This window comes from Pogona vitticeps, chromosome 2 (assembly GCF_051106095.1).
Source record: "Pogona vitticeps strain Pit_001003342236 chromosome 2, PviZW2.1, whole genome shotgun sequence".
In the NCBI taxonomy this organism is placed as follows: Eukaryota; Metazoa; Chordata; class Lepidosauria; order Squamata; family Agamidae; genus Pogona; species Pogona vitticeps.
The window spans coordinates 283,695,589-283,721,081 of record NC_135784.1 but is presented as its reverse complement, the minus strand read 5'-3'; the positions used below and the strand labels follow the sequence as shown (position 1 = coordinate 283,721,081).

The following is a 25,493-nucleotide window of genomic DNA, read 5'->3' as shown; positions in this document are numbered from 1 at the left end:
TCAGAAACTGTGGGTGACCCGGAAAGTCTGAAATGATTGGTCCTAGAGTACGGTCTCGGAGATCTCTTAGCTCTGGACAATGACATAGAATATGCGTAACTGAATCGGGTTCTAAACCACAGAGGTTACAAGTTCTTTCTTCGAAGGGTATTCTGGCATACCGTCCCTTGAGGACTTCGGAAGGGAAGATATTCAACCGCGCTAACATAAAAGCCCTCCTGGTTAGAGGGTTCAGCAGGGACTGCATATAAAGATGTCCGGAGCCAAAGGTGGGGAAGATACCGAAGTAAATTGGGGAGCAATTATCTAGTTTCCAGTATTAATCAATTATGAAACAAAAGCAGAGCAATTGGCCAAATGCAGATCTAGGCGAGCTTGTTTTAGAATAACAAGACAGTCTTAAGGATACACTGATTTGGAATTTACATCCTTTCATGGGTCCTTGATCAGCCCAAACAATTCCTCCAAGATGGCTACCTTACTTTTTAAATGTAGAGACCCCAAAGCCATCCACATAGAATGATTCAGGAAGGATTTGTGGAAAAGAAGTGAATATATAAGGAGTATACTTAGGAAAATAGGTGGGGGTTTATGGAGGAACAGAACATGGACATTCACAGAATTGTGACCTAGAAGTAAGACCATAGGAAACAAATAAATCTTCAAGATATGGCATGGAGAAGTATTGTGTTTCAGCACATTAGCAACATTAAAGACTTTTCTGCCCATTGAAATAGCAAAGTACATGGGGCACTTATATACTGTAATAAAGACAGCCTTCCAGCCAGGAAACTAAAGGAAGACATCCATATAGACTGACATTCAGCATTTGAACAACCAGGAAAGAAGTACTTGGATCAGAATGAAAGCTTCCAAAGAGTGTTTATGCAAGCTGCAAGATTATAGAATGAGAAACTGACCCGGATGCTTGTTGAGTTCACACAGTGAAAGCTCAAACCATGCCTGTACTAAAATAATAATGAGAGCAATTGGATCTTATCCTGATATATGTAATAACTTGGTTCTGCACCATGAAAACAAGCAGTGGGATCATATATGATCAGAAACAGAAGTTAGAGGAAAAGGAACTGTGAGATACTATGCACCAGAAGTACAAAGGAAAGATGGGGGGAAACTGCTTTCAGAACCAACAAACTAATTACAAGCAAGATGTACGTTGATAGTGATATGTGGATGCAGATCGGCTTGGAGACAACACAGACCAGAAGCCAACAAGATCAGACTATCCCCTGTAGCCTAGGGAGGTTCCAGTGTTAATTCCCAACTGCTCCACATGTCCCTTTGTGGACATCTGCACGTCAGACATGCATACATTTTTGAAATCTCAGTATTTCTAAGATGCCCTGATCTCTGTCGTTTAGTATCACACCTTCGAAGGTTTCTATTGCATCTGAAAGTTAAATCCTACTTGGTGTGTTAGTGAGGAAAACATGAAAGTGTCAATTTGACAGAGCCACACATTAGAAACAAAAGTGTTTGTCTTTGAAAAACAATGTGGCAGAGAACAGCAGGATACAGTTATTATTTTTTTAATTACTCCCTCAGCCATTCTCAATCTTTTTTGGCCATGGAGCTTTTAAGAGTTCTCAGGTTCCAGGGGCCCCCATGTCAAATAAGGATACAACATGAACAGGTGAATAGAAAATTCCCTTCTCATATTTTGCCAGTCTGTGGCCCCCTTCAAAAATGCCAGGGCCCCCACTGAGAATAGCTGCTCTAAATCAGTGGTTCCCAGTCTTGGACTGCAACTCCCAGAAAACCTGGCCAGCACAGCTAGTAGTGAAGACTTCTGGGAGTCTTAGTCCAAGAACATCTGGGGACCACAAGGATGGGAACCACTCCTCTAAATTATGTTTCGTTCGTACTCTTAGATAGCAAAGCCTATGGTTTACAGCGATATGTTGCACAGAGAACAGTAGATGAAAGCAGACTAGAGTTTCAGAGAAGAACAATTCACAGGAGGGCTTTCAGCCTGATTTCTTAGGAGCTTTTTAGCCTCCCACGGTATTATTCCCTTGCTTTTCTTTCATTTAGGAGAACATTGCTACAAATAGAGATGACCCAGGAGTATTTTTATCTATTAGGAAAGGGTAATACTGCACAAATATGCTTAGGTGGCTAAAACGCAACAAGCTAAGCCCCTTGAGGCCTGTTTTCTAGTTATTCTTTATCTAATAAGTTTCTAGTGGTTTCCCCTCCCCCCCAACTCTGCTCGTGCTGTATATCATGACCTTATCTACATGCTCACATATGGTTACCATAGTGTGAGGGGAAAGACCAAAGACAAGAGGTCTTTCTGGTGAAACCGTCTCTCCTTAAGATATCCAAAGGGACTCGAAACAACCCCACCTCCTACCCCACCCCGAAAGAAAGACCAAGGGATAGACACCCGAGAGCTGAAGCAGAAGAACATGAGGGGAAAAGGGATATCGCGAGCAGTGGATACCCAAGACTTAGAGAAAGAGTTGAAAGGGTTAAGTGTGTCTATTCCATCTAGGGTCAAAATGGCGGGAAAAGAGGAGAAAGGGCAGGCTCTGGAAAAAGGGGGGTTAGGGGAAATATATACAGCCCAGGACAATATCCCGGGTGGTTGGGAAACGGTCTGGATGAAGGATCCATGGACCGGGAAATGGGAATCGGTTTGCATCCCTAAGGCTGAAGCTGAGAACAGGAAGCGTAAAGGTTTACCCCAGAGACCATCGTATTGGGGTAAGTCTGAGACAAGGGAATGGAGAAGGAAGCTTAGGAGAAGGAAGCTATTGCCAGAGAAAACGAGGAACGCCAGGCATGGCATCTCAAAAAGTTAAGGAAGATGGGGTGCTTCCAGGTCCTTGGGGTGACTCATCAGGAGAAGGAACCCCGTTATGGGGCTGGATGGGGAATGAAGAGACCCTCCCGCTTTTAAACCAGGATGATCCCCAGACTAGAGACAGTTGAAACAGAACGGGTGATTGCTGGGCCTTGGAATGTTACTACTGCTAATCTGTTTGAAGAAAACTTATGGTTGCCCTTGTCTGAACCGTTGCTTGAACAAGAGATACAGAGGAAAGATCATGTTAATGTTAATACCCCGTTGGTTGAATTAATAAACAACACAAATCCATTTGATTCCAATGAGTCTGGTGATTTATTCAAGAAAGGGGAAGCCCATCTACATGAACCTTCACACATAGTTGCTGTAAACTTTCTCCACAAGAAAAAGCATGGCCGTAATTATCCATATTCTGGAGCCTCTGGGTTTAGGTGCAGTAGTTGAGTACTGCATTCAGAAAACGTCTTGTCCATTTGCTACAGACATAGCTGTTAGATTACTGAATTAATTGATGTAAAGAGCATCTCTTACAAGATTTTAAATGGATGCACTGTTTGACAGTTTGTTTGCAAGTTCAGCTGAAACAGGATGCTGCTGAAAGAGCAGTATATATCTGTAATGTCTGTTGCATATTTTTAGCAAGTTAAATAGCAATTTGCTGTGATTATATATTCTTAAAATATAGCATGTCACCGTAAGATATTAGTTTATAAATTGGTATTACCTCAAAATATCCTTCCTTCCTTCCTTCCAATACCCAGACCAGCTTTACATTTTTTTTTTGTTTTTGAGGGGAAAGGTTTGCAGCACCTAACACAGATTTTTCTTTAATTGTGATTTAGCATTTCTCATGTGATGCCGAGGACTGAGTTTATTAGGAGAGCAGTACAAGCTCAGTTCCGAGATACATCAGATTTTCTGATCATGGGAACTGTATATAGTCATGTGAGTGTGAAGAGGGGTACAAGTTGCAACCCAATAACAAGCAGCAGTTTGCCACTGTGATTTAGACCAGCGGTCCCCAAACTTATTCGGTCCACAGACCAGCGGGGGAAGGCGGGGCACCTCCCACACTCATGCGCATGCATGAATGGCGGCACGGCGCTTGTGCAGGCACACGAGCAAGTGTGTGCCCACACAAGCACTACACTGCCGTTCACACATGTGCATGAGAGTGTGCACAGGCGCAAACAGCCTTTGTGGGGGTGAGTGCATGCGGGGCAGGGGCGGTAGGTCTGTCTTCGCGTCCTGATCGGGCTCAGGCCGCGGACTGGGGGTTGACGACCTCTGATTTAGACCAGTGCATTTACACCAGAGTAACTAAGCAATAAAATTTGGCTGTTCATGGTGTTACACTCAAAAGCACTCCTTAACCACATGTGCATGTTGGAATCTTTGCTGGTATAGACATGATGATCATGAACAATAATGGTTGCATGGTGCTGCTTTTAGAGCAGAAGGGGTGCATTGATACGTAGAGCTGAACCTTGTGTGTTTTTCCTGTTTATTAATAGCATTTTTCCCCATGCATTTTTCCTCCCAGCTGAGCTTGCTTCCATAGCAAAGGGGCAAAACACTTGAAGGGAAAGGTAAGCTGCAAAAAGGAAGGGAAAGTTGAGTGACTGCCCTCACTTGTAACTGAGGCAGATCTAGGCTTAGTAGCACTTAGTTTGATGCTTATCAATAAGAAAAGGGTACAATAAGATTTTCCTAAGGTTTTGATATATCATAAAATACCTACGTGGAAAGAAGTATCATGCGCTGAAGAAAATGAAGACTTCAGCTATGCATTTGAATGTGGTATGAAATCATCCTTAATTGTCAACTTTTTTTTTTTAATAGGACAGATCATTCAGGAGAGGAGATTCATGGAAGCTGGTGGTATAAAGGAGCATGAGTACGAAGTAGGGAGCATTCCAGTGGAATGGGAAGGTAATGCATGCTTGGGGCACTTGGGGATGATGTGTTTCAGAAGGTGACCTGTAATATTTTTTTCAGTCTAACTTAAAGGGATGCAGCAGAACAGCAAAGCCAAATTACTGGTTTAACGTTGAAAATGGCAGACTTTTCTCCCTTGGACAGCCATTTCTCTGGCTTATTCAGAAAAAAATCCTTTGTACAGCACTATAAGGGGAAGTACTGACTTCTGAGGTTGAGAAAATTGGGCATATATAAATAAAAGGGGATGTGCAGAATTCAAAGTCAGAATGTCTGATGAAAAAATGTGTAACTTTGTTCATCAGCTTTGAAAGCCTTTGGCACTGAGAAAGTGGCCTTGACATAATGACCATGATTAAGAAGACACAAGTACAAAAAAAGCCTTTTTTCAGATAGATATGCCTGCAAATCTCAGCAGTTTATTTGGCTTTCTAGCCCAGAAAATAAACCATGTGTGGCAAAGCACACTTTTATTAGCTGTATTTGCATTTTTAACACAGCACTTGCTCACCCTTATAATTACCATAACATTTTTTTTCCTTTTGTGATTATGGTGGCATTGAATTGGAAGGATTTGTGTAGGGCAGGGAAATAAAAAGCTTTCTGAATAGGCAATAGTCTCTTTCTTTCTTTAAGCACAATTCTTTTCAAGGAATGGGAAGGAAATGTTCAGACTGCTTTGTTTCCCATCTATTATTTGGACCGAGGAGGTGTGCAGTGTATTCTTGTTTATGACAGAGAGGTGAGGGGAAAAATGTAGGTGCTTAAATGCAAAGAACAACATTAACTGGATTTCTAGTTAACATTTTAAGTGCTGAAATGTTGTTTGAATGTGGTGAAGAAAATGATAATCATAATCTTTTATTGTGTGCTCCTTCAGTAATGGAAAAAAGCAGTGGGCTTTCATAATATTGGCATTTATATAACACCTTCCAATGAGGAAAGCATCGTGTCAGTTCTAATGCCAGTTGTGCAGAATGGAGGGCATCACTCACCTTCTCAGGATCTTTCCTGCATGATCCTGTGGATTCTGCTCATTTTCCAGACCTGTCTAAGAAGGTTGTATAGGTTTTACGAAAGCTTGCATCTGATGCACTATAAATGACATCATTATTTTACGTACTAGCAGTGTCATTACTTCTCAGAATTAATGTAACAGATGATAACATTGCTAACATTTTTTAAAGCATAAGCTGGATTAGAAGATTTTTTTGGCCACTTTTAATGCATTTTCCCCCCAAACATGTAATTTAAAAGTAACAGAAAAGTAATTCATTCGCTGTGGGTAAAGTTACAAATTGTTCTTCATTAACAAGTTGTGAGCAGTGGTAATGAGCTTCTTTTGAAAATAAGGACCTGTTCAGACTCTTGTTTGGATCAAAAAAGCAGATGGAAATAGGTTTGCAAAAAAAACTATGGGCACATGTGAATAGATTCATATATATACACATTAAAACACTTACACATAATACAGACACATCAGCCCTCACCCCCAGCTCTGCCATTAAGGAAGGCTTTTTTTTTCACTCTGCCAGGTTTCCCTTTCAAGAAACTGAGGTGATGTGCTTTGCTATGGGTATTGTCTTGAGGATGCAGACTAGTGATAAACTTATTATATTTATTCTAAATGTTCACTGATTGTATCTAGTGATAGAGTATGTCATTTACCTTCTCCACACACGTCATTGGTCCTTATAAAAACTTCTCTGTCATTTTCAGTCTCTGCAGATATTTAGGATTTTGTATGCCCCAAGTTACATTTTACAGCTTGCCTAGTCTCTCTCTCCCTCCCTCCCTTTCTCTTTCTGTTCTAATGGGTAACATTTAGTGATTAATGGGAATTTTAATTTGCATGCTCACTTTTACGCTCATTACAATGCGTTATACGCCAGTAGGTGCCTTAAAGTTCAATGAAAATCTCATGCATACTGATGAGAATGCAAATGAGTACAGATGAAAGAAGGCCAGGGTCTCAAGGTATGAAATGTCCAGTTTATCTTGCCAAATTCCACTCAGACAAATGTAGCGTTATCACAAGCACAGACTGCAGATAGGACCATATTTATATAATTAATGAAGACTATGTAATTAGACAATTTGAATTGCAGCAAGTAGATTTACAGTTGCTTTGAAGAGAAGTTGTACTGTGGGAGGAAGTCTCCCTCTCCCTCTGTGTGTGTGTGTGTGTGTGTGTGTGTGTGTGTGTGTGTGTGTGTGTGTGTGTGTGAGAGAGAGAGAGAGAGAGAGAGAGAGAGACTTGCTTTTTTGTCGTTTTCAGGTAGAAATTGTCCTGGGTGAGACTACATGAAAGTGTTTTGGGATGGTACATTTCAACATTTCTTTTAGATTAGTTTGGCATGGCTGAATTTTCAAGCTTTAAAGGGTAAGAATCCTATTAATGTTTATTAAGAATTTGCTTGCATATGCTGCAACAATATTTTTTCTAAATTTTAATGGGGTCTTACTCTTTTGGGCGTATACCAGCGGTTTTAGAAAGAAACTAAGAGTATAATATAGAGGACGGATGCTAAAATAATTCTTCAAATTAAGATTTGAAGAAGAATTTATGGGTTAACAGAAATTATGTTTTTGAATGGTACCAAGGAAGAAATCCATGAGGGAGATGTATTAAACTTCTTGTAAACATCCTCTTTTCAATTCTTTAGAGACAGACTCTAATGAAAAATAAATCTGGAAATTTCTGTCATAAGGAGTCATTCCCAAAAGACCTAGAAAGATAAGAGTGAAATTGCATTAGCTGCCTTTTATGATGCCTAAAGCAGACTGAGATCTGTATGTTTGAATATTAGGATCACCACAACAATAAAAATGCATCGTTTTTATCTCTTAAGTTTTGCCTTTTGTGAACATCAGACTATGTATTTCTGCTTCATTGGCATCTGATTTCATTGCGGTAGTTTCGACCTCATTGTCACATTGCCAACAGAAGCATGATTTGTAGGTCAGGTTGTTTTCAGTTGTGATGCTTAGGCAATGAAATAGTTTCTAAGAGATGATCACCAAAATGTCTCTTACTAATTTTTAAATAAGATTTGAAACCTATTTTATATAGGCCAAACATTTTCTTTGGCGAAATAGCCTGACACATCAGTTTTGGTAATTCCATAGTAGTCTCTTGAGCCACAGCATCCTTACAGTATCTGAACTAAGGATCTGTAGCTTCATGTTGGCCTATTAACCAAGATCCTAGCTGACCCAGTCTCCATACTGAGAAGTTTTATTTTGCTGTAGGTGAAATATGGTTTTATTAGTTGTGTAGGAACTGTACTTAGTTTAATGTACTGATTGTTTCATTGTATAACCGTGATTTTCATAGTTATACCAAATATTAATATTGAAGTACAAATGATAGGTGGAATGTAAATAAGGCTTGTGTAATTATTTCACAAAATTTTGTACTGAGACCAGCTCTTGTAAGTACATTTTAAAAAGCATGTAACTATACTCTGAAGGAGTCAAAGGAGGACAACAAAGAAGAAAATTGTTTCAGGAGCATGATGAATATTGAGACTTAATACTGCTTTAAGAATTGTACCATCTTTGTCTAGTTCATTGTAATAGACTAATTAGAGTTATTACTATTGCTTTAATGTCATTAATAACTGTGGTTAGATAATCAAAGCCATCTGCATCAGCATTTTGCCAGACGTAGAAAGAATCTCTTCTCCCTGCTTAGCTGAGATGCCAACTCAATTTAGAGTGGAGGTGGACTTTTCAAAAGAATCTTTACAGGACAGGTTATTGACCGTACTTTCTTATTATAGCCAGCATGTCCTTCTGCCTTGAAAATAGCAAGGGAGAGTTCCGTTTTAACAGAAGCAGAAACAACTTGTCATTTCCCCCTCAACGTCTCGTTTTGACTATCAGGAATGAAGGCATGACTTCTGATAGAAATCAGTTGATCAGTCCTTTTGATTAACTTGCTGCTGTGAGAGCCCAAGCTAAAATAGAGCTCAAGTTGTTCTTTATTGAACCAGTCAGAAGAAACTGGTTCTTGCAGGCTTTCTCTTTGCGGCAGTACAAGTTCAGTGGACACATACAAACCTCCTGCTACTACCTCTGTTTACCTAGTGGGAGGATAGGTTGCCACTGAAAGCTAGCTGTTCAATAAGAAAGGTATCATCCATGCAGGATGACCTCCTGCGGTATCTCAGCAGCCTTTGATGCCATCGACCCCGGTATCCTCTTGGGCCGGCTCTCCGAGTTCGGGATCGGTAGCCTTGCTTTGGTGTGGCTCCATTCCTTCTTGGAGGACCATCCCCAGACAGTGCAGCTTGGTGAGATGACTTCCACGCCGTGGATCCTCAATTGTGGGGCTCCACAGGTGTCAATCATCTCACCAATGCTATTTAATATCTATATGAGGCCGCTGGGTGAGGTCATCTGGAGTTGTGGGGCCCGGTGCCATCAGTACGCTGATGACACCCAGCTCTGCCTCTCCTTTTCTCCAACTGCAGTGGATGCTGTTCCGACCCTTGAACGCTGATTGGGTATTGTTCTGGAGTTGATGTGGGCAAATGGACTGAGGTTGAATCCAGACAAGATGGAAATCTTCACGTGGGCGGACTTAGCACCAGCGGGTTGGTAAACTCCCTCTCCTTTGGGGGAGTGACTCTTCCCACGAAGAGTGAGGTTCACAGCTTGGGCATCTGCCTCGACCCGGATCTCACCATGGAAACCCAGGTGGCATCTGCGGTCTGGGCAGCCCATTTCTATTTTCGGAGGATTGGCCAGCTGATTCATGCCCTCATAATCTCAAGAATAGACTACTGCAGTGCTCTCTACATGGGGCTACCCTTGAGGCTTATGCGGAGACTTCAACTGGTCCAAAATTTGGTGGCCAGATTAATAACTGGGATGAAGAAATTTCAGCACATCTCCCCCACTCTGGCCACCCTTCATTGGCTACATTGACTTCAAGGTTATGATGATAATATTCAAAGCCCTAAACGGTTTAGGACCTTGATACCTATCAGAACACCTGCTCCCAGCCAGATCTGTCCATAATACCTGTTCTTCACAGGGAGGGTGGTTGAAGGCCTTGACCCCGAAGGAGGCCATCCTTTTCATCACCTTTTTACCACCTTCATTGCCATCTGATTTAATTTATCTTGTTGCTATGTATCATTTTATTTTCTATCTTTTTTAATACAGTGGGGTCTTGACTTAAGAACGGCTTGAGTTAAGAACATTTTGACTTAAGAACCGCTCTCATAGGAAAATATTGACTTGACTTAAGTACTTAGATTTGAGTTAAGAACTGGAAAAAACCACGTGGGAGGCAGGGAAAGTGCAAAATGTGAACTTTCAGTTAACTGTTGGCCAGTGAAAAGGGTGCCTGTCTGCTTCCTCACTCCTCCCAGCGTTTAGAGAGTGGATTGGGAGTCTTCAGACTGCCTGGACTGTATTTTCCCTGCCTTCCCTGAACCTTTCTTGACCTAAGAAAAAAAGAAACAAAATATCCCCCTCTAGTGGTCGAAGGCGGAATAGCAGCTTCCCATTAGTTTCTATGGACGGAAAAGAGCAGATACGGATCAAATGGTTTTCAATGCATTCCTATGGGAAATGCAGATTTGACTTGAGAACTTTTTGACTTGAGAACCGCCTTCCAATACGGATTAAGTTCTCAAGTCAAGACCCCACTGTATTGCTTTTATATTGTTGTTAACTGCCCAGAGTGGCCTGGTTGCTAGATGGTGTGGGGTATGTATGTATGTATGTATGTATGTATGTATGTATGCATGCATGCATGCATGCATGCATACATGCATACATGCATACATGCATACATGCACGCATACACGCATGCATGCATACATGCATGCATGCATGCATACATACATACATACATACATACATACATACATACATACATACATACATACATACATACATACATACATACATACATACATACATACATACATACATACAATCACCTGCTCTTGCATTTGTATTAATGATTCTGAGGCATGATGTTGTAGGCATTTGCTCTTCATTGGGGATGAAGCACACAAAATAAAATAGCTTGTCCAGCCCTCCCCCAGTTTTCATATTCCCAGATGATATGCTCTCCCAATGCTCAGTGAAACTACTTTTGGGAGTAAAACTGTTTTCAATGCCAGACTTCCTTCTCTTGTAATCATAACAGATATCATAGTTCCTTGGCGGTGGGGGAGAGCAGAATACTTCTCTAGCTATACCATTCTGTCAGACTTGAAAACCAAACTCAAGAAAAAATATTCAGATCATGTATATCTACTGATCTTGAAGTATGGAAATCTAGCAGTGCACACCAGTGCAAAAGTTGAAGAATGAGAAACATTTCTATGAATTGCTAAAAGAATGGGGGAATTGGGAGATTAAGAATATAGAAAAATAGGGCATGTGGGAAGAAAGAGTGAAGAACACCTCCTAGTTTCAGCAAAGAGCAGTGAAAGTGGCCTCCTTTTAGAGCCCTGAGGAACTTGAAGCAGTCAGAATGTCCCTATATTTGTGGGGGTTTTTGATGGCTTGTTTTTTGTTAACCACAGTTTTCATAGTGCTGGGGCACATGTAGGGGATGGTAGGGTATCTGTAATAAGTATAGAAGCCCTTCCCTACCACACAACTGTGTTCAATTAGGCTTAATTTCAGGCATAGCTGTGTAATATTAACTGTAGACTTAATTACTTCTTGAACAGTTCAACTACAGCAGCAGTTTTCATCTTTTACTGCTTGATTGCTTTTAGTGGAGAATTTTAAGTAATTCTAAGGAGGTTCAGCTGGGCAAGAGTCTTTCTGTCTTGAACACGATTATTTCGGGGAGACTAAGACCCACTGTCTAATTTTGTTCCCTTGTCACCTATGAGGTTTAGTTTCCTTGTCGCCTATATTCCAGGGCCCATGCCTTTGTTATGATCTTCTGTCTAATTTAATGCTTCCCAAGATGAGGGTGAGGTTCAAAAGACAGAGCTTTGGTATAGTTGGCCCCCTTCCCCGCTCCAGAACTTTTTCCCTTGATAATTATGTTTAGGCCGTTTCTTATACTTTTTTTTCATAGACCTGAATATGTTGTTTTTTTGAGACTATTAATCAAGAGGATAGTTCTGGGTTTTTTCTGTTCTTCTTGCCATACTGTTGAAGACATTATATTGAAATGGATGACTACGTAAACAGAAGCAATGTTGTTGTCTTGCTTTGCTTTTTTGTTTTATTGTTTTTATCTGTTTTGTACTCTTAATAAGGATATAATTTTTAACTTGTTTCCACCTGGGGAAATTTCACAGGTAGCATATAAATCCTGCATTGAACTACTGATATAGTTTTGAGGGGATGTTTTAAAATGTGTGACCTTGTTTCTTCTTCCTCTCCCCCACAGCTTGGATGAGGAAAAAAAGAAAAGACCCACCGACAGTTGAGGTAAGAGACTTCATATGTTTTTATTCTAGTCATGCATTCAATCAGAAACTGATTTTTTGAACTTTATTTTGAGTTGCATCCATCAATTTATATAAATTTCCTTGAGAACGTTCTAGGGTAGAAGTGGGAATTGTATTCTTGGGCACTGCATTCTTTAAAAAAAACTCTCTTTAAATTAAAATTGCCTAACACAATAGGAAGATGAATTTGTTGTTTGTTTAATCATCTGAAAGGAGAATCTGGTATTCCTGAAATCACTATAACAGATATTCCCCAAAGAGAAAAAAAGATTCTGCTTGAAACACAAAGCCAGGGTTGAAGCTATTTTGCAAAAAGGAAAGGAATTCAGACTACAAATCATCTCTATCCATTGTCACTCAAACATTGGCACATTAACGCAGTCCTCTTGTATCTTAAATTTCACCTAAGTAAACGTAAGAGATGAACTCCACTCTTTGGTGACCTGAAGGAACATTATTTATTTGTTTGCTTGCTTGCTTGCTTGCTTGCTTGTTTGCTTGCTTGTTTGTTTATATCATTGAATAATGAAGCTGGAAGGGGCTTGTAAGGCCATCAAGTTCAACCCCCTGCTTGAAGCAGGAATACAAATCAAAGGATATCTGCCAGGTGGTTGTCTAAGTTTCTCTTGAACACTTCCAACATTGGAGTGCTCATCACCTCTTGAGATAATTGGCTCCATTGCTGTACTGCTCTAACAGTTAGGAAGTTTTTCCTGATATTCAACTGAAATCTGGCTTCTTGTAATTATGTGCCACATTTCTCTCCATAAGGGACCCAAGGTGCCTAAAAGTATGTATAACAATCAAGAATTTTTAACACACCATATAAATATTGTATTAAAAATTAAACATGTATCAGGATTAAAAACACATTTATAACATTTTAGAAACATTTAAAATCTCCAAGTTTAATAAAGATAGCATTCCTGAGATGCTGATTGCTTAAAAGCCTGCCTGAAAAGGAAAGTCTTTGCCTGGTGATGGAAGGACAAGAGGGAAGGGGCCAAATCTGGCTTCTTAGGGCAGCACATTTCAAAGTCTAGGAACAGTTGCTGAGAAGGCTCTCTGCTTTCCTTGGGTGAAGCCCAATAAACACAACAGGATCCCCCATCATAGATAACTTGGAATGGACTAGTAAAGCATATGTGACTGTGGATAGGACTGCACTGCAAGTCTCCTGAGTGTAGATATTGACACTGTGAAAACATGTGTGTCATTTCACCTATTCTACACAACAAGTGATGCACCATATAGTGAGTAGGGTGACTGGTATGTTTACAGTGCAGTATGTGCTGGGTGGGTTTTATGGTTCTGTATTGTGAGAGGTATGAGACATCCATCTGGAGTCTGATTCTTTGCTTCTGAGCATACAGATTCAATCAATGTCTTCCTTAAAGCTATAGTTTTCTTTATCTTCCATGATATTTAAAACATAGGAACATACAGACAACCCTAATCTAGCCTTTCTCTTAAAGAGACAGATCATACATACTACAAGATATTACACATACATCTTCTCCTATGAGCTGGTGTGTTGTTCAAAGCGTTCCCCAGTGAAATGTATTCCTAGATTTTAAAAAATATTCCGCCAAAAGCTAGTCTGAAGGAGAATGGATAGAAAATAATCCGTTTTCATCCCATAGTTGCATCTACAAATAGCCTTCAAGTAAAAGCCACAAGTAGATACACCAACCTTTCAGAAGGTGACAGGACTGAGAACTGCAGCCACAATGAATAGTAGCCATAATAAGACAAGTTCCAAAAAGGGGAAAAAATGCACAGTCTTTGCTATTAGTTTCTTGGGTTGCAAGATAACATGGAAACCTTTCATCAGCCATAACTAGACAGGGCTAAACCCTTGGTATAATTCAGGAAATAATAACTCCCCCACTGCCTTTTATTATGGTTGTTGTTAAATTACAGTCCTCCAAGCCACTTGCCAGTGTATATTATCCAAAGCAGCATAGGACATTACACTCTGGTATCTCACAGAGGTAATGAAACATGCTTTTCACAGCCTTGACATGCTGTCTGTAAATGGTTTGAATTGAAATGCAAGGTATGCATCAAATGGGTGGGATGGGAAATAATCTTAACCTGACACTGAAAATATAGTAATGTCAGTGGATCTTACTAGAAAGAGCTTAGTATATCAAGGGGGCCCAGTTTAAATATTCTGCTGTGAGACCCGGGGCGAGAGTGTGGAAGCTCTCACCGGAGTGCCGTCCCCCTCCAAGGTTGACAGGGAAGTTCAGACAGCCCCTCTCACACCACCAAAAGAGACCGCCCCGCAGGGAACGGATACCCAGGACTTGGAGACAAAATGACAAGGGGCAACGGTAGCAATTCAAGCCCCAGAAGAAATGGTGGGAAAGGAGAGGAAGGAAAGAGTGCCGATGGAGGTGGGAACGTCGGATAAAAAAGTGAGGGACAATCCGATATCAGGGGGTTGGGAAATAGTCTGGGTACAAGACCCATGGACAGAGAAATGGGAAAGGGTGAGGGTCCCTAGGGAAGAAGCTGACTATAGGAGGCATAGGGGACTTCCCCAAAGACCATCATATTGGGGGAAGACTGAGGCTTGCGAGTGGTGTCGCAAGTTGAGAGAGGAGAGGGAAATAGTGACCAGGGAAGAGCCAGAATGTCAGGCATGGTGACTGGAGGAAGCCAGGAGGAGGGAGTATATGATGGACCCTGGACCCCATTCAAGGGACAGAGAGACCCGGACTGGTTTTACCCTCGGGACAAGGAGATCACCCCATTATTAGACTGTGGAACTACCGAGGAGAACAAAGAGGACTCGGTACCCTTGTGACAAGGGCCATGGGGAGAATCAATGTTGAATCCGTTTATAAAAGAAGCTTGGAACCCCTTGTCTGACCCGCTGGCGACAGGAGAACAGTTTTTGAGTAAAGAATTGGACAAGGACTTTCTGTTTGATACTTCAGTAAATCCTAATCATGGTTCAAAGTTAAAGACGACTCCGAATTTCTTTGGGGAGGTTAAGGAGGCGAGATCTGAACCCTCACATCTACTCCTGTTCCACTAGTGTCTGATCTCAAGTTCTAAAAGGATCTAAGATTTTGATCTCAGAATAATTGCAGTCTCATGACTAGTAGACATGTCTTCATCCTCACAATTGTTTCCCTGCCTGTGTCCTCACCTGTGTAGCATAACCAACCTTAGAAGCAGAATGACTCAGGAAAAGTTTCAAGAAACCTGACTGATAATAGTGCTTGGAAGGGATTAGGGTGCCCAAATGCTGTATGCTGGGAAGCATCTCTTTCAAGACTTGTAAAAGTTCTGGATTATAACTCCCAGTAGCTTCCAACTACCATAGCAATTCAGGAAGTTGTAATCTAAAACAGTAATGTCTCCATGTTCTGCTCTGTGTTCTTCTGTACAGGCTTTGTAGGCTTCATTGAATGGATGGGGTATTTTTCTGATAGTTTATTCAAGGCCTTTCTCTCTATACAGAGAAAGAGGCAGGATCTGTTCTCAGTCATCCCAGAGTGCAGGACACATAATAATGGTGTCAAAGTACAGGAAGCCAGATATCAGAGAAAACTTACCCTGGGAGGTGGTGAGCACTCCCAACGCCAGAGGCATTCAAGAGAAAATTGGACAACTATTGTAAGATCTATTTTGACTTGGATTTCTGTCATGAGCAGAAAGTTGAACTCGATGGACTTATAGGCCCCTTCCAAATCAATTATTCTCTGATTCTGTAGTATTTTCTTCCCAATCTGCCATCTTGGGGCTTGTTTTAAGAGAAAGAATAGAGATAAATTAGATAAATAATAAATAAATACATTTCATTATCTATAGTTTGCCACAATTTTTTCCACAGATTATTATTGGTTCGCCCCATTATGATCTTAATATTTCCATGGTTAATGCAGCGTTATATTTGGTATAACTTTACTTAGGGATTGTTTTGAGCTCTGTTGTAAAAATACATTTTTGACCTCATATTAATCATACTCTGCTTTTCTCCTAAAAAGAACCCATATCTTGATACAACTTTGTCCCATCATTCTTCCACCATTTTCTCACAATCATCCCCTTTCAGGCAATAGTATTATTATAAATGAAAGGGAGGAAGGGAAAAGAAAAGAGGATAAAATGAAAAGGCAATTTTTTTTGTTCTGTTTCATGTCTTGTGACCCAACCAGCGATAATCTCATTTCAGTTAAATCTGTCTATAGTTCCAAATGTTTGTGCTGTTCTTAAAAAAATGTCCTTGTGTTTTAGCTTTTCCATGGGCTGCCACTTTCAAAGGATCATACATCTGTTTCTCCTTCCTGCCCCCTTTTAAGGGCAAGGGTCAGGTTCCCATTGGCTTTAATACTTGCCTTGTTGAGTATAGGAGGAAAAACAGCTCATTTGTATTCTTATCATCTATAGAAGAATCCTTCATGAATGTGAACATCTTCCAAGCTCTTCTTCTTATATTGTTGTTCTAAGTTCCTTTTTGTGCATTGGTCTGTAGGGCTAAAACACTTAGACACAGTTAATAAAAGGCTAAGGTGATGTGTATGTGGCTCCATTTCCTTGCCCATTGCTTCTCCACTCCAGATCATTCTCCCACCACCATGTGACCTCTAGACTGCCGGATTCCTTGCAAACAAATGTTTGGGAATTAACTCGAGCAAATTTGGAGTGGAGAATTGAAAGGGAGGCAAAGGAGTTTGGCACCTTCTCTGTTCCATGTCCAGTGTTTCCCATGTGGCTTTTCTTTTACAACAGCAACAAAATGCCAACAAAAAGTGACATTTTGCTGTGAGGTATTTCAGTGTAAACTTAAACTAGGCCCTGTGTTATTCACTATAAAGCAGCCAAGTTCTATCAGGTAACTGAATCCTCACTGAAGTTGTGTCAGTAAAAATGCACTGTTTCTTTAAGGCACAAGATAATTTGCTTTTTTTTAAAAAAAATTATTTAATGTGAAATTGAATTCATTTGTATGGGTAGGAAGTCAGAAAATGGCTTAGGATAGAAAATATGGTAAATAACTCCTTTTCATTTTTAATGCATTGTGTGTTTGCTATGCAGTAATGAAAACTAAATGACTTCTGAATTTCATAGTTGGATACCAGGTGAAGTGTTAAAAAGAAGAAACTTTTTGTGACAGCTCCTGTCTTCTTTCAAACTATTTCTAGCATTTCCATAATTATCTGTTTTGACAACCTCCTTGTCAAGGGAGGAAAATGTACTTTAGTGAGTAGTAATAAGCATAACGTTTCAATTATTATCCCCCCACTTCTGAAGAGAATAATTACACTGAAAATTACATTATGTTTAGTTACCATAGTGCAAATCTGCCTTCCTTATTTGATCATAAGAATATTATTTATTGCAGAAGTGGCATAATAAAAACCAACTTCAGTTATGAGGTTTCATTTTCATAGAATTCCTGTTCTGCATCACCAACCGGAGATGGGCTTAGAAGTATTCATGCTGAATGAGACTTCGATCACAAACTTGATTTTTGCCTGCCTGCATTTAAATGACTTGGAGGGTCACTTCCAACATTTTAATTAATTAATTGGATCAATAAATTAAAAACCTTTTGATTGATTTAAAATATCTTCTTAATTAATCATGGAGCAGATTCAAAAAGAAAAAAAAACAGTGTTTTCAATGCAAGAATTCCCAAAACCTATATATGATCGTCGTCGTCTAGTCATGTCTGACTCCTCGTGACCCCATGGACCAGAGCACGCCAGGCCCTCCTATCTTCCACTGCCTCCCGGAGTTGTGTCAAGTTTATGTTGGTAGCTTCGATGACACTGTCCAACCATCTTATCCTCTGTCATCCCCTTCTCCTCTTGCCGTCACACTTTCCTAACATCACGGTCTTTTCCAAGGAGTCTTCTCATGAGATCGCCAAAGTATTGGAGCCTTAGCTTCAGGATCTGTCCTTCCAGTGAGCACTCAGGCTTGATTTCCTTTAGAACTGATAGGTTTGTTCTCCTTGCAGTCCAGGGGACTCTCAAGAGCCTCCTCCAGCACCACAATTCAAAAGCATCAATTCTTCAGTGGTCAGCTTTCTTTATGGTCCAGCTCTCACTTCCATACATCACGACAGGAAAAACCATAGCTTTGACTACTCGGACTTTTGTTGGCAAGATGATGTCTCTGCTTTTTAAGATGCTGTCGAAGTTTGTCATCGCTTTCCTCCCAAGAAGCAGGTGTCTTTTAATTTTGTGGCTGCTGTCTCCATCTGCAGTGATCATGGAGCCCAAGAAAGTAAAATCTGTCACTGCGTCCATATCTTCCCCTTCTATTTGTCAGGAGGTGATGGGATCAGTGGCCATGATCTTAGTTTTTTTGATGTTGAGTTTCAGACCATTTTTTGCACTCTCCTCTTTCACCCTCATTACGAGGTTCTTTAATTCCTCCTCACTTTCTGCCATCAGAATGGTATCATCTGCATATCAGAGGTTGTTGATATTTCTCCCGGCAATCTTAATTCTGGCTTGCCGGAAGAAATAACAACAACCTCCGATATGCAGATGATACCACTCTGATGGCAGAAAGTGAGAAGGAATTAAAGAACCTTGTAATGAGGGTGAAAGAGAAGAGTGCAAAAAATGGTCTGAAACTCAACATAAAAAAAAAAAAACTAAGATCATGGCCACTGGTCCCATCACCTCCTGGGAAATAGAAGGGGAAGATATGGAGGCAGTGACAGATTTTACTTTCTTGGGCTCCATGATCACGTTGCTATCTTTCATTTTAGAAGGAATGCCTTTTCTAGACTTGTGTCCTAAACCCAAGTAGGTTTTTTTCAGCCAGAAAAGTTGTTGATATACAAGTAACATTCATACAGTACATCAAGTAAGAATTCTCTAATCTCAGAAAAGCCTTCATGTGGAGATTTCCTTGACCAGTATTTTACAGAAGGGGAAAATAAAACTTTTTCATTCTTATTCTTTATATGAAAGGTGTCGTTTTTACTTGATAACTTGAATACGTGAGTAAATAGCCACCAAATGTGGCATACATGAGTTTTTGTGAGGAGGCAGGAACTATTACTCCTTTTTTTCCTCCCAAGTAATACAATTGTTCATATGTTTGGCAGTTCCGGTAGGAGTAGTAAATTGTGGCTTAAAGCTCCAAAAAGCCACTGCCAGCCATTTACAGGCAATATGGAGCTAGATGGATTGATTGGACATGGTATAAGGCAATAAATATGTATTTAACCAAAGCAAGAACTCTAAAATTGTACCCATCTTTAGCTCGTTCTCTACCTCCCACTCATTTCTACCTCCTTTCTATGCTGTGGGATTGGAGTGCATAACACTTGACACTCTTTTGGCATTATGCAAATAACAAGGTTCCCTAAATAGGGTGTGATATCTCTCCATCTTTAACTTGCTATATAAAAGGTATACAGGGTTGGGGTTGTTGTCTGGTTTTATGCAGAATAAGTTCTGTCACTATAGTGCTTTTGTAGGAGAGCTTTGCTACAAGAGGCAAGTGAAGCACGGCCCTCTAGACACTGTTGTACAGCAACTTCCAGCAGCATTGAATAAAACTATATAGTCAAATACCATGGGATTTGCTCCACTTATAAAACAGGTGAATTCAAAGTTTTTTTAATTGACCACATGAAGCAAAGGCTGACTTGAATTGGTCCAGCCCTTTTTGCTCCAAGGTGGCTTTTTTCTCTGTTGCTGGGGAGCTTCTACTTTTATAAACTGGAACAATTCAAATGGGCTTCTTCCCATGTAGTTAGTTGTGATGCGTTCTTGTAAAGACGGGATGCATCTGTAGGAGCAGTTTTGGTGACATAGGCAGTTGGGGTGTGATGTTCAGGCCTGGGAGGATATGCAAAAGCAAACTCCTGATTTTAACGTGGGGAATCTGGTGCTAGTCCTGAATCCTGTCAAACACAGTAACTTTATATCATGTGGGAAGGCCCTTTTGTTGCGAAGCAAAACCTTAGTGCTGTTGATTACTTAATTCAGGCATGAAAGTGGTCCCACCTCTGCTGATCATTTTATGGTTCACTGTGAATGTGCTTTCTCGTTTAAAGCTTCAGACAATTACATTTCTCAAAAAAAAACCAAACCAAAAACATTTCTACAGAAAAATAACATGGAAAGGTACTTCACAGTCTAAGAGTGTAGAATATCAAAAGTCTGAACAGTAATTTTGCAAAACACATTATAATTCACAGAACGATTCCGTAACAAGAATCACCACCATTCCCTTTCCATCCATTATTCTTCTCTCTTACTTTCTGCAGCAAAGCTCATCTTTGGTTACATATAGTTTTAAACTACAGTATTGGCATTAATCAGCTGTGATTATTCAGTCTTCCAGTGTAGCCGCACCCACAGTTGCCACAGTGAGGAATGCAGTGTAACAATATTTACAGGGCTGCACATTGCCTGTTCCTGCTCTTTCTCCTTGCTAATCTCAGTTCTGAAAGTTACCTTGCACCCAGTATGACTAACCATATATTCTTATGTAGCTCAGCAGTGTTGTCTGGAGTGCCTGTGATTTTGCTCTCTTTCAGCAATGCCCAAATAAGTATATATTCTGAGTTTTATTTCTGGAGCCACGACAGTGATTCAGAATTTGGCTTCTTTTACAGTGCTGCTGCTAGTTGGAAACAGCTACTTATTTTGAATCGTAGTTCACAGATAGACAGATGGATCTGGACTCTAAATAATGGTCTGTTTGGTTGATTAGACCGTAGAGATCAAATGTAGAGTTTATCTTACTACTGGTTGGAACAGCAATCTCTCTTTGTTAAAGGGCCAGCTTACTATAAATATGTGATACTTCATCCTTAGTGTATCTTCATGAACATCTAAAGATATTCTGTCTTAGGCCCTCTTTTTTCACAAAGAACTCCACACACACATGCTCTGAAACTGCAGATCCTGCTCAAGCACACAAAACATACTAGATTAGACTGACTTTATTCATTTTCTTTGGAATTCTGTGTGTGTGATTGTTTCTTGTATACTCTTCAATATCTGATGATATTGTTTTACGAAGGAATTTCACATGAATTTCTTCCCTGTTTGCTAAATTGCATGGTTGCTAAGCTACCCCTTGGTGGAAGAAACGTCACTAATTTAAGACATGCAGTGATACCATATTACAAAGCAGCTATTGCAAAAGGTAAACAAAGAAAGTGAAAAAGCTGGATTACAGTTCAACATTAAAAAGATACAAATCATGACTGCAGAAGAACTACATAACTTTAATGTTGACAATGAAGACATTAAAATTATTAAAGATTTTCTATGCCACTGTTCAGTCAGCAATCAAAATGGAGACTGTGGCCAAGAAATCAGAAGAAGACTGGGAAGGGCAAGTATGAAGGAGATCAACAATACTGTCCTATTCCCAGTCACTCTGCATCAATGTGAAAGGTGAACAGTGAAGAAAGTCGATAGGAAAAATACAGGTTCCCTCAAAATGTGGTGTTGGAGTGGAGCTTGATACTGTACATTGCAAGAAAGACGAATAAGTATGGGTATATCCAAACAAGCCTAGAACTTTCTTTTGAAGCAAAAATGACCAGGCTGATGTGATTGTCCTTTAGGTGCATCATGAGAAGACAAGACTCACTGGGATAGACAGTAATGCTGGGAAAAGTTGAAGGCAGCAGAAAAAGAAGGCGGCTAAATGTGGGATGAATTAACTTGGCAAATTTATTTATTTATTTATTTATTTATTTATTTATTTATTTATTTATTTATTTATTTATTTATTTATTTATTTATTTATTTATTTAATACCCCGCCTCTCTAGACCATGTCTACTCAGGGTGGCTTACAACATAATATAAAATACATATAATCATAAAAAATACAATTACTATATTATTTAAAACAATTAATTTAAGAAAGGATTACCAAGATGGGGTAGGATAAGGAAAGAAGAAATTTTAAAAAAGACTTAGCTGACTGGAGGGAAGGCCTGCCTAAATAGCCAAATTTTTAACTGTCTTTTAAAAACACCCAGCGAGGGTGCCAGCTGAATTTCTCTTGGAAGGGTGTTCCACAGCCGAGGGGCCACCGCCGAGAAGGCCCGGTTTCTAGTTTTTTCCTTCCAAGCCTCTCTCAGTGTCAGACCCCTCAGCCGTCCTTGCTGGCTATGACGGGTGATCCGGGTAGATCTGGGTGGGAGAAGACGATCTGCCAAATATTGAGGTCTCAAACCGTTTAGGGCTTTATAAGTGATCATTAGCACTTTGAAGTCGACGCGGAAACGGATGGGCAACCAGTGCAAAGCAGCCAGAGTGGGGGAGATGTGTTGGTGTTTTCTCACCTCACTAAGTAGCCTGGCTGCCGCATTCTGGACCATCTGAAATTTCCGCATCAGCCTCAAAGGCAGCCCCACGTAGAGTGCGTTACAGTGGTCTAATCTCGAGATTATGAGCACATGTACTAGAGTAGTGAGCCCCCCCCCGATCAAGATATGGACGCAGCTGGGCAATCCGCCATAGATGAAAATAGGCGGAGCGGACCACGGACACCACCTGGATTTCCATGGTAAGCGCCGGGTCCAGATGTACCCCCAATGTGCGAACCTCATTCTTTGCGGTGAGGGTCGTCCCCCCGAAAGAAAGGGAGTTACCTATACCGCTGACGGAAGGACCACCCACCCTCAAGACCTCCGTAAAGGAAGCCATAGCCCGGTATTTGCAAGAACTCAACAAGGCTGTAAGATCTTTTGTGGGATCTCAAGTTCACAAGGTTGCCATAAGTCAGAAGCAACATGATAGGACCGAACAACACCAAAGGTCTCCCTTGACTTCTTAAGTCTAGAGCCAGACAATTAATTCACATATTATGTGCATAATCTTAATGCTCATTTGGTGGCCTTGGGCCAGTCACTACATTTAACTTAACCTATCTATACAACATTCTTCTGAGGATAAAATGAAGAAAGGAATATGAATGTAGGAAGTTAGTAAATGAGACATATCTTAGTCTTATGAATAGTATCAAAGCTGCACACTGTGTAATCACAAACCAAGAAAACTATAATCTGCTTTGCCTAGAGCTTGATATAGTAGAGAAATAACCAAAAAAATCCACTTAATCTTAAAGCAGATGGACACTGTTTTTCATTTCTAGATGGGAAGTAGTTTGATCATTTAATAGACCTGGTGCTTTTTGAACTGATTGCCCATTAAGCTTTTAATGTTTCCGTCTAAATACAATTTATGTACCATTTCTTCTACTTTGCACTAAAATAACAGTTGTCATTTCATTTGGAAAGGGTGAAAGAAATAGCAAACACCTTTTCCCAGAAAAATGTTTAAAAACCTGCTATAAAGTAGCTTGAAATATCAATTTACTTATCTTCTTACTGTATTAATTTTTTTCTTTGCAAAATATGTACTCGCAGTTTAATTAAATGCCTCTCTTACTGTGCAGCTTTAGAACTGTTCCACTAGTAAATGCAGTGTCTAGTCAGCAGTTTTGGTTTGTTTTAAATGACAGTTATTTCAGAACTGTGATTTACTCTGGTAATAAATTAGGTTTGAAAGGAATACTTTGCGAGGGAAAAAAACCCAACTAAAGTCACAAGCCAGCACCATGGACTTATGCTATAATCTAATAATAAATTTTGCAGTTTAATCCATTAATAAATTCTGTACAGCTCTCAAAGAAGGAGGAGGAAGCAAGCAAGCAAGCAAATGAAGAAACACCTAACCTTGACCCATATTAATTATTGGAGCTGATGGAACAGAATTTGAATAAATTGAATAAAATATGAGTTTTACAAATATTTTATGTTAGCCAGAACTCTTATGCAAAAGTACTGCATGGCTGGCGCAAGTTAAACAGCCATTTTAACAAGCCCAGCTCTGCCTTAGATGGCTCTGGTGTTTCTGCTTTGGGCTGCTTTGCGAGTATCATCTCGTGCATGGCCTCTTTTAGCACTGCTGAATTCAGTATTATCTGCTGATCTTGCTGGAACTGTCTCGTTTTGAAACAGTCAGAATTTAATGCAAGTCAGATCACTTTCCTCTGAAAGATGCGACAGAAAGGCCTTGAAGTCTTAACTATTCTTTTCGGATTATCTGATAGTGGGGACCAAAAGGCACAGTCAGGCAGGTCCGTATAAACTTGCCCAGTGGTTTTTACCTCTTACTTGGTCTTTAATTAGTCCTCCTGTGTTAGCCACACTGAAACTGAGAAATGAATGCTCAACTCCATTAATGTTTTAAAATACCTTTAGCATTCCCTCCATAGTTCACAAAATATTAAAGAAAATTGTCTCTGAAAAGGTGTGCTCACAGACTCTTAAGCAGTTTTGGTACAGCTATGCTCCTAATTTAATGCTGGGTGCTAAAATTAAAATATCTATACATCAGCAGCTTTTGTACTTCAGAAGATGAATATTCGTGTTTCCCACACCCTCTAGTTTTTATCCTGTTCCTTAAAAATACAAACAGGGAAGGTTGCTTTGCAAAGTACTGTATGTGTATAAATTGGGAGAATTCAGGCAACATTTAGATTAAAGTGTGTGGGGGGATAGTAATAAAAAGTTATTTGCATATATTGACTGAAATCCTGTTCAGTAAGTAAGCCACTTCATGTCATCAGCCACAGTGTTGTTGTTTTTTTAAATATTTGGGGGGGGGCATCATACCCTCCAAAAGGTCCTTCATTGTGGGGAAAACATTTAGGGCTACGGGATGGGAGGAAGTCTTTAACTTCTGACATATGCTGTCATCAGGATGACCTTACCAGCACCAGCAATTTTTGGAAATTAAAGACTTCTCACTCCTGCTCCCCCCCCCCAATTCCTCAAAACAAAACAGATTCTGTGGGAGCCTCAGGACCTTTGTGGATAGGAGGATCAGAAACATTTTATTTCAGAAAAATTTTCACAGCTCATTATGTAGTTGGCCTTGTGTGATCTTGCCACCTTTTTCTTAACTTTGTCCAAAGAAGCGGTCGTCACACTCAATTCTTCTAATAAAAGTGGTTTATTGTTTAACATATCTTAATAAGTATTTGAGTCTTGTTTCTCATCATCCAAATTCAACAATGAATCATAAGTCTTAATGTTATTAAAACTGGGTATCTCTTCATGGTATGACAACAGGAATAACTAGTAATACTGTGAGACCACTTAGGTTTGGCACTCATCAACTCTGATGTGTTCTCTTCCCACTTGAATTTTGTGGATTGAACATCGAACCTTTTTGGTGTTCCCCCTTTATGAAGCCATGAACTGTTCTCTGTCGGGGTCTGAAGGGTCTGGGCCCACAGGATGTCTCCGGACTCACT

General features: G+C 40.0%; 1 protein-coding gene across 2 annotated transcripts in view; it reads left to right on the top strand.

Moving 5' to 3' along the window:
- The window catches only part of NDUFAF2 (NADH:ubiquinone oxidoreductase complex assembly factor 2), a 76,958-nt gene that overhangs the window by 40,662 nt on the left and 10,803 nt on the right, over positions 1-25,493 (top strand). The window contains exons 2-3 of one of the 2 annotated variants that reach the window (XM_020783657.3): positions 4,676-4,765; positions 12,153-12,193. In XM_020783657.3, the coding sequence (XP_020639316.2) occupies positions 4,676-4,765; positions 12,153-12,193 (131 nt within the window). The remainder of the gene's footprint in view (positions 1-4,675; positions 4,766-12,152; positions 12,194-25,493) is intronic. The other variant, XM_072992717.2, reaches the window with a different exon arrangement.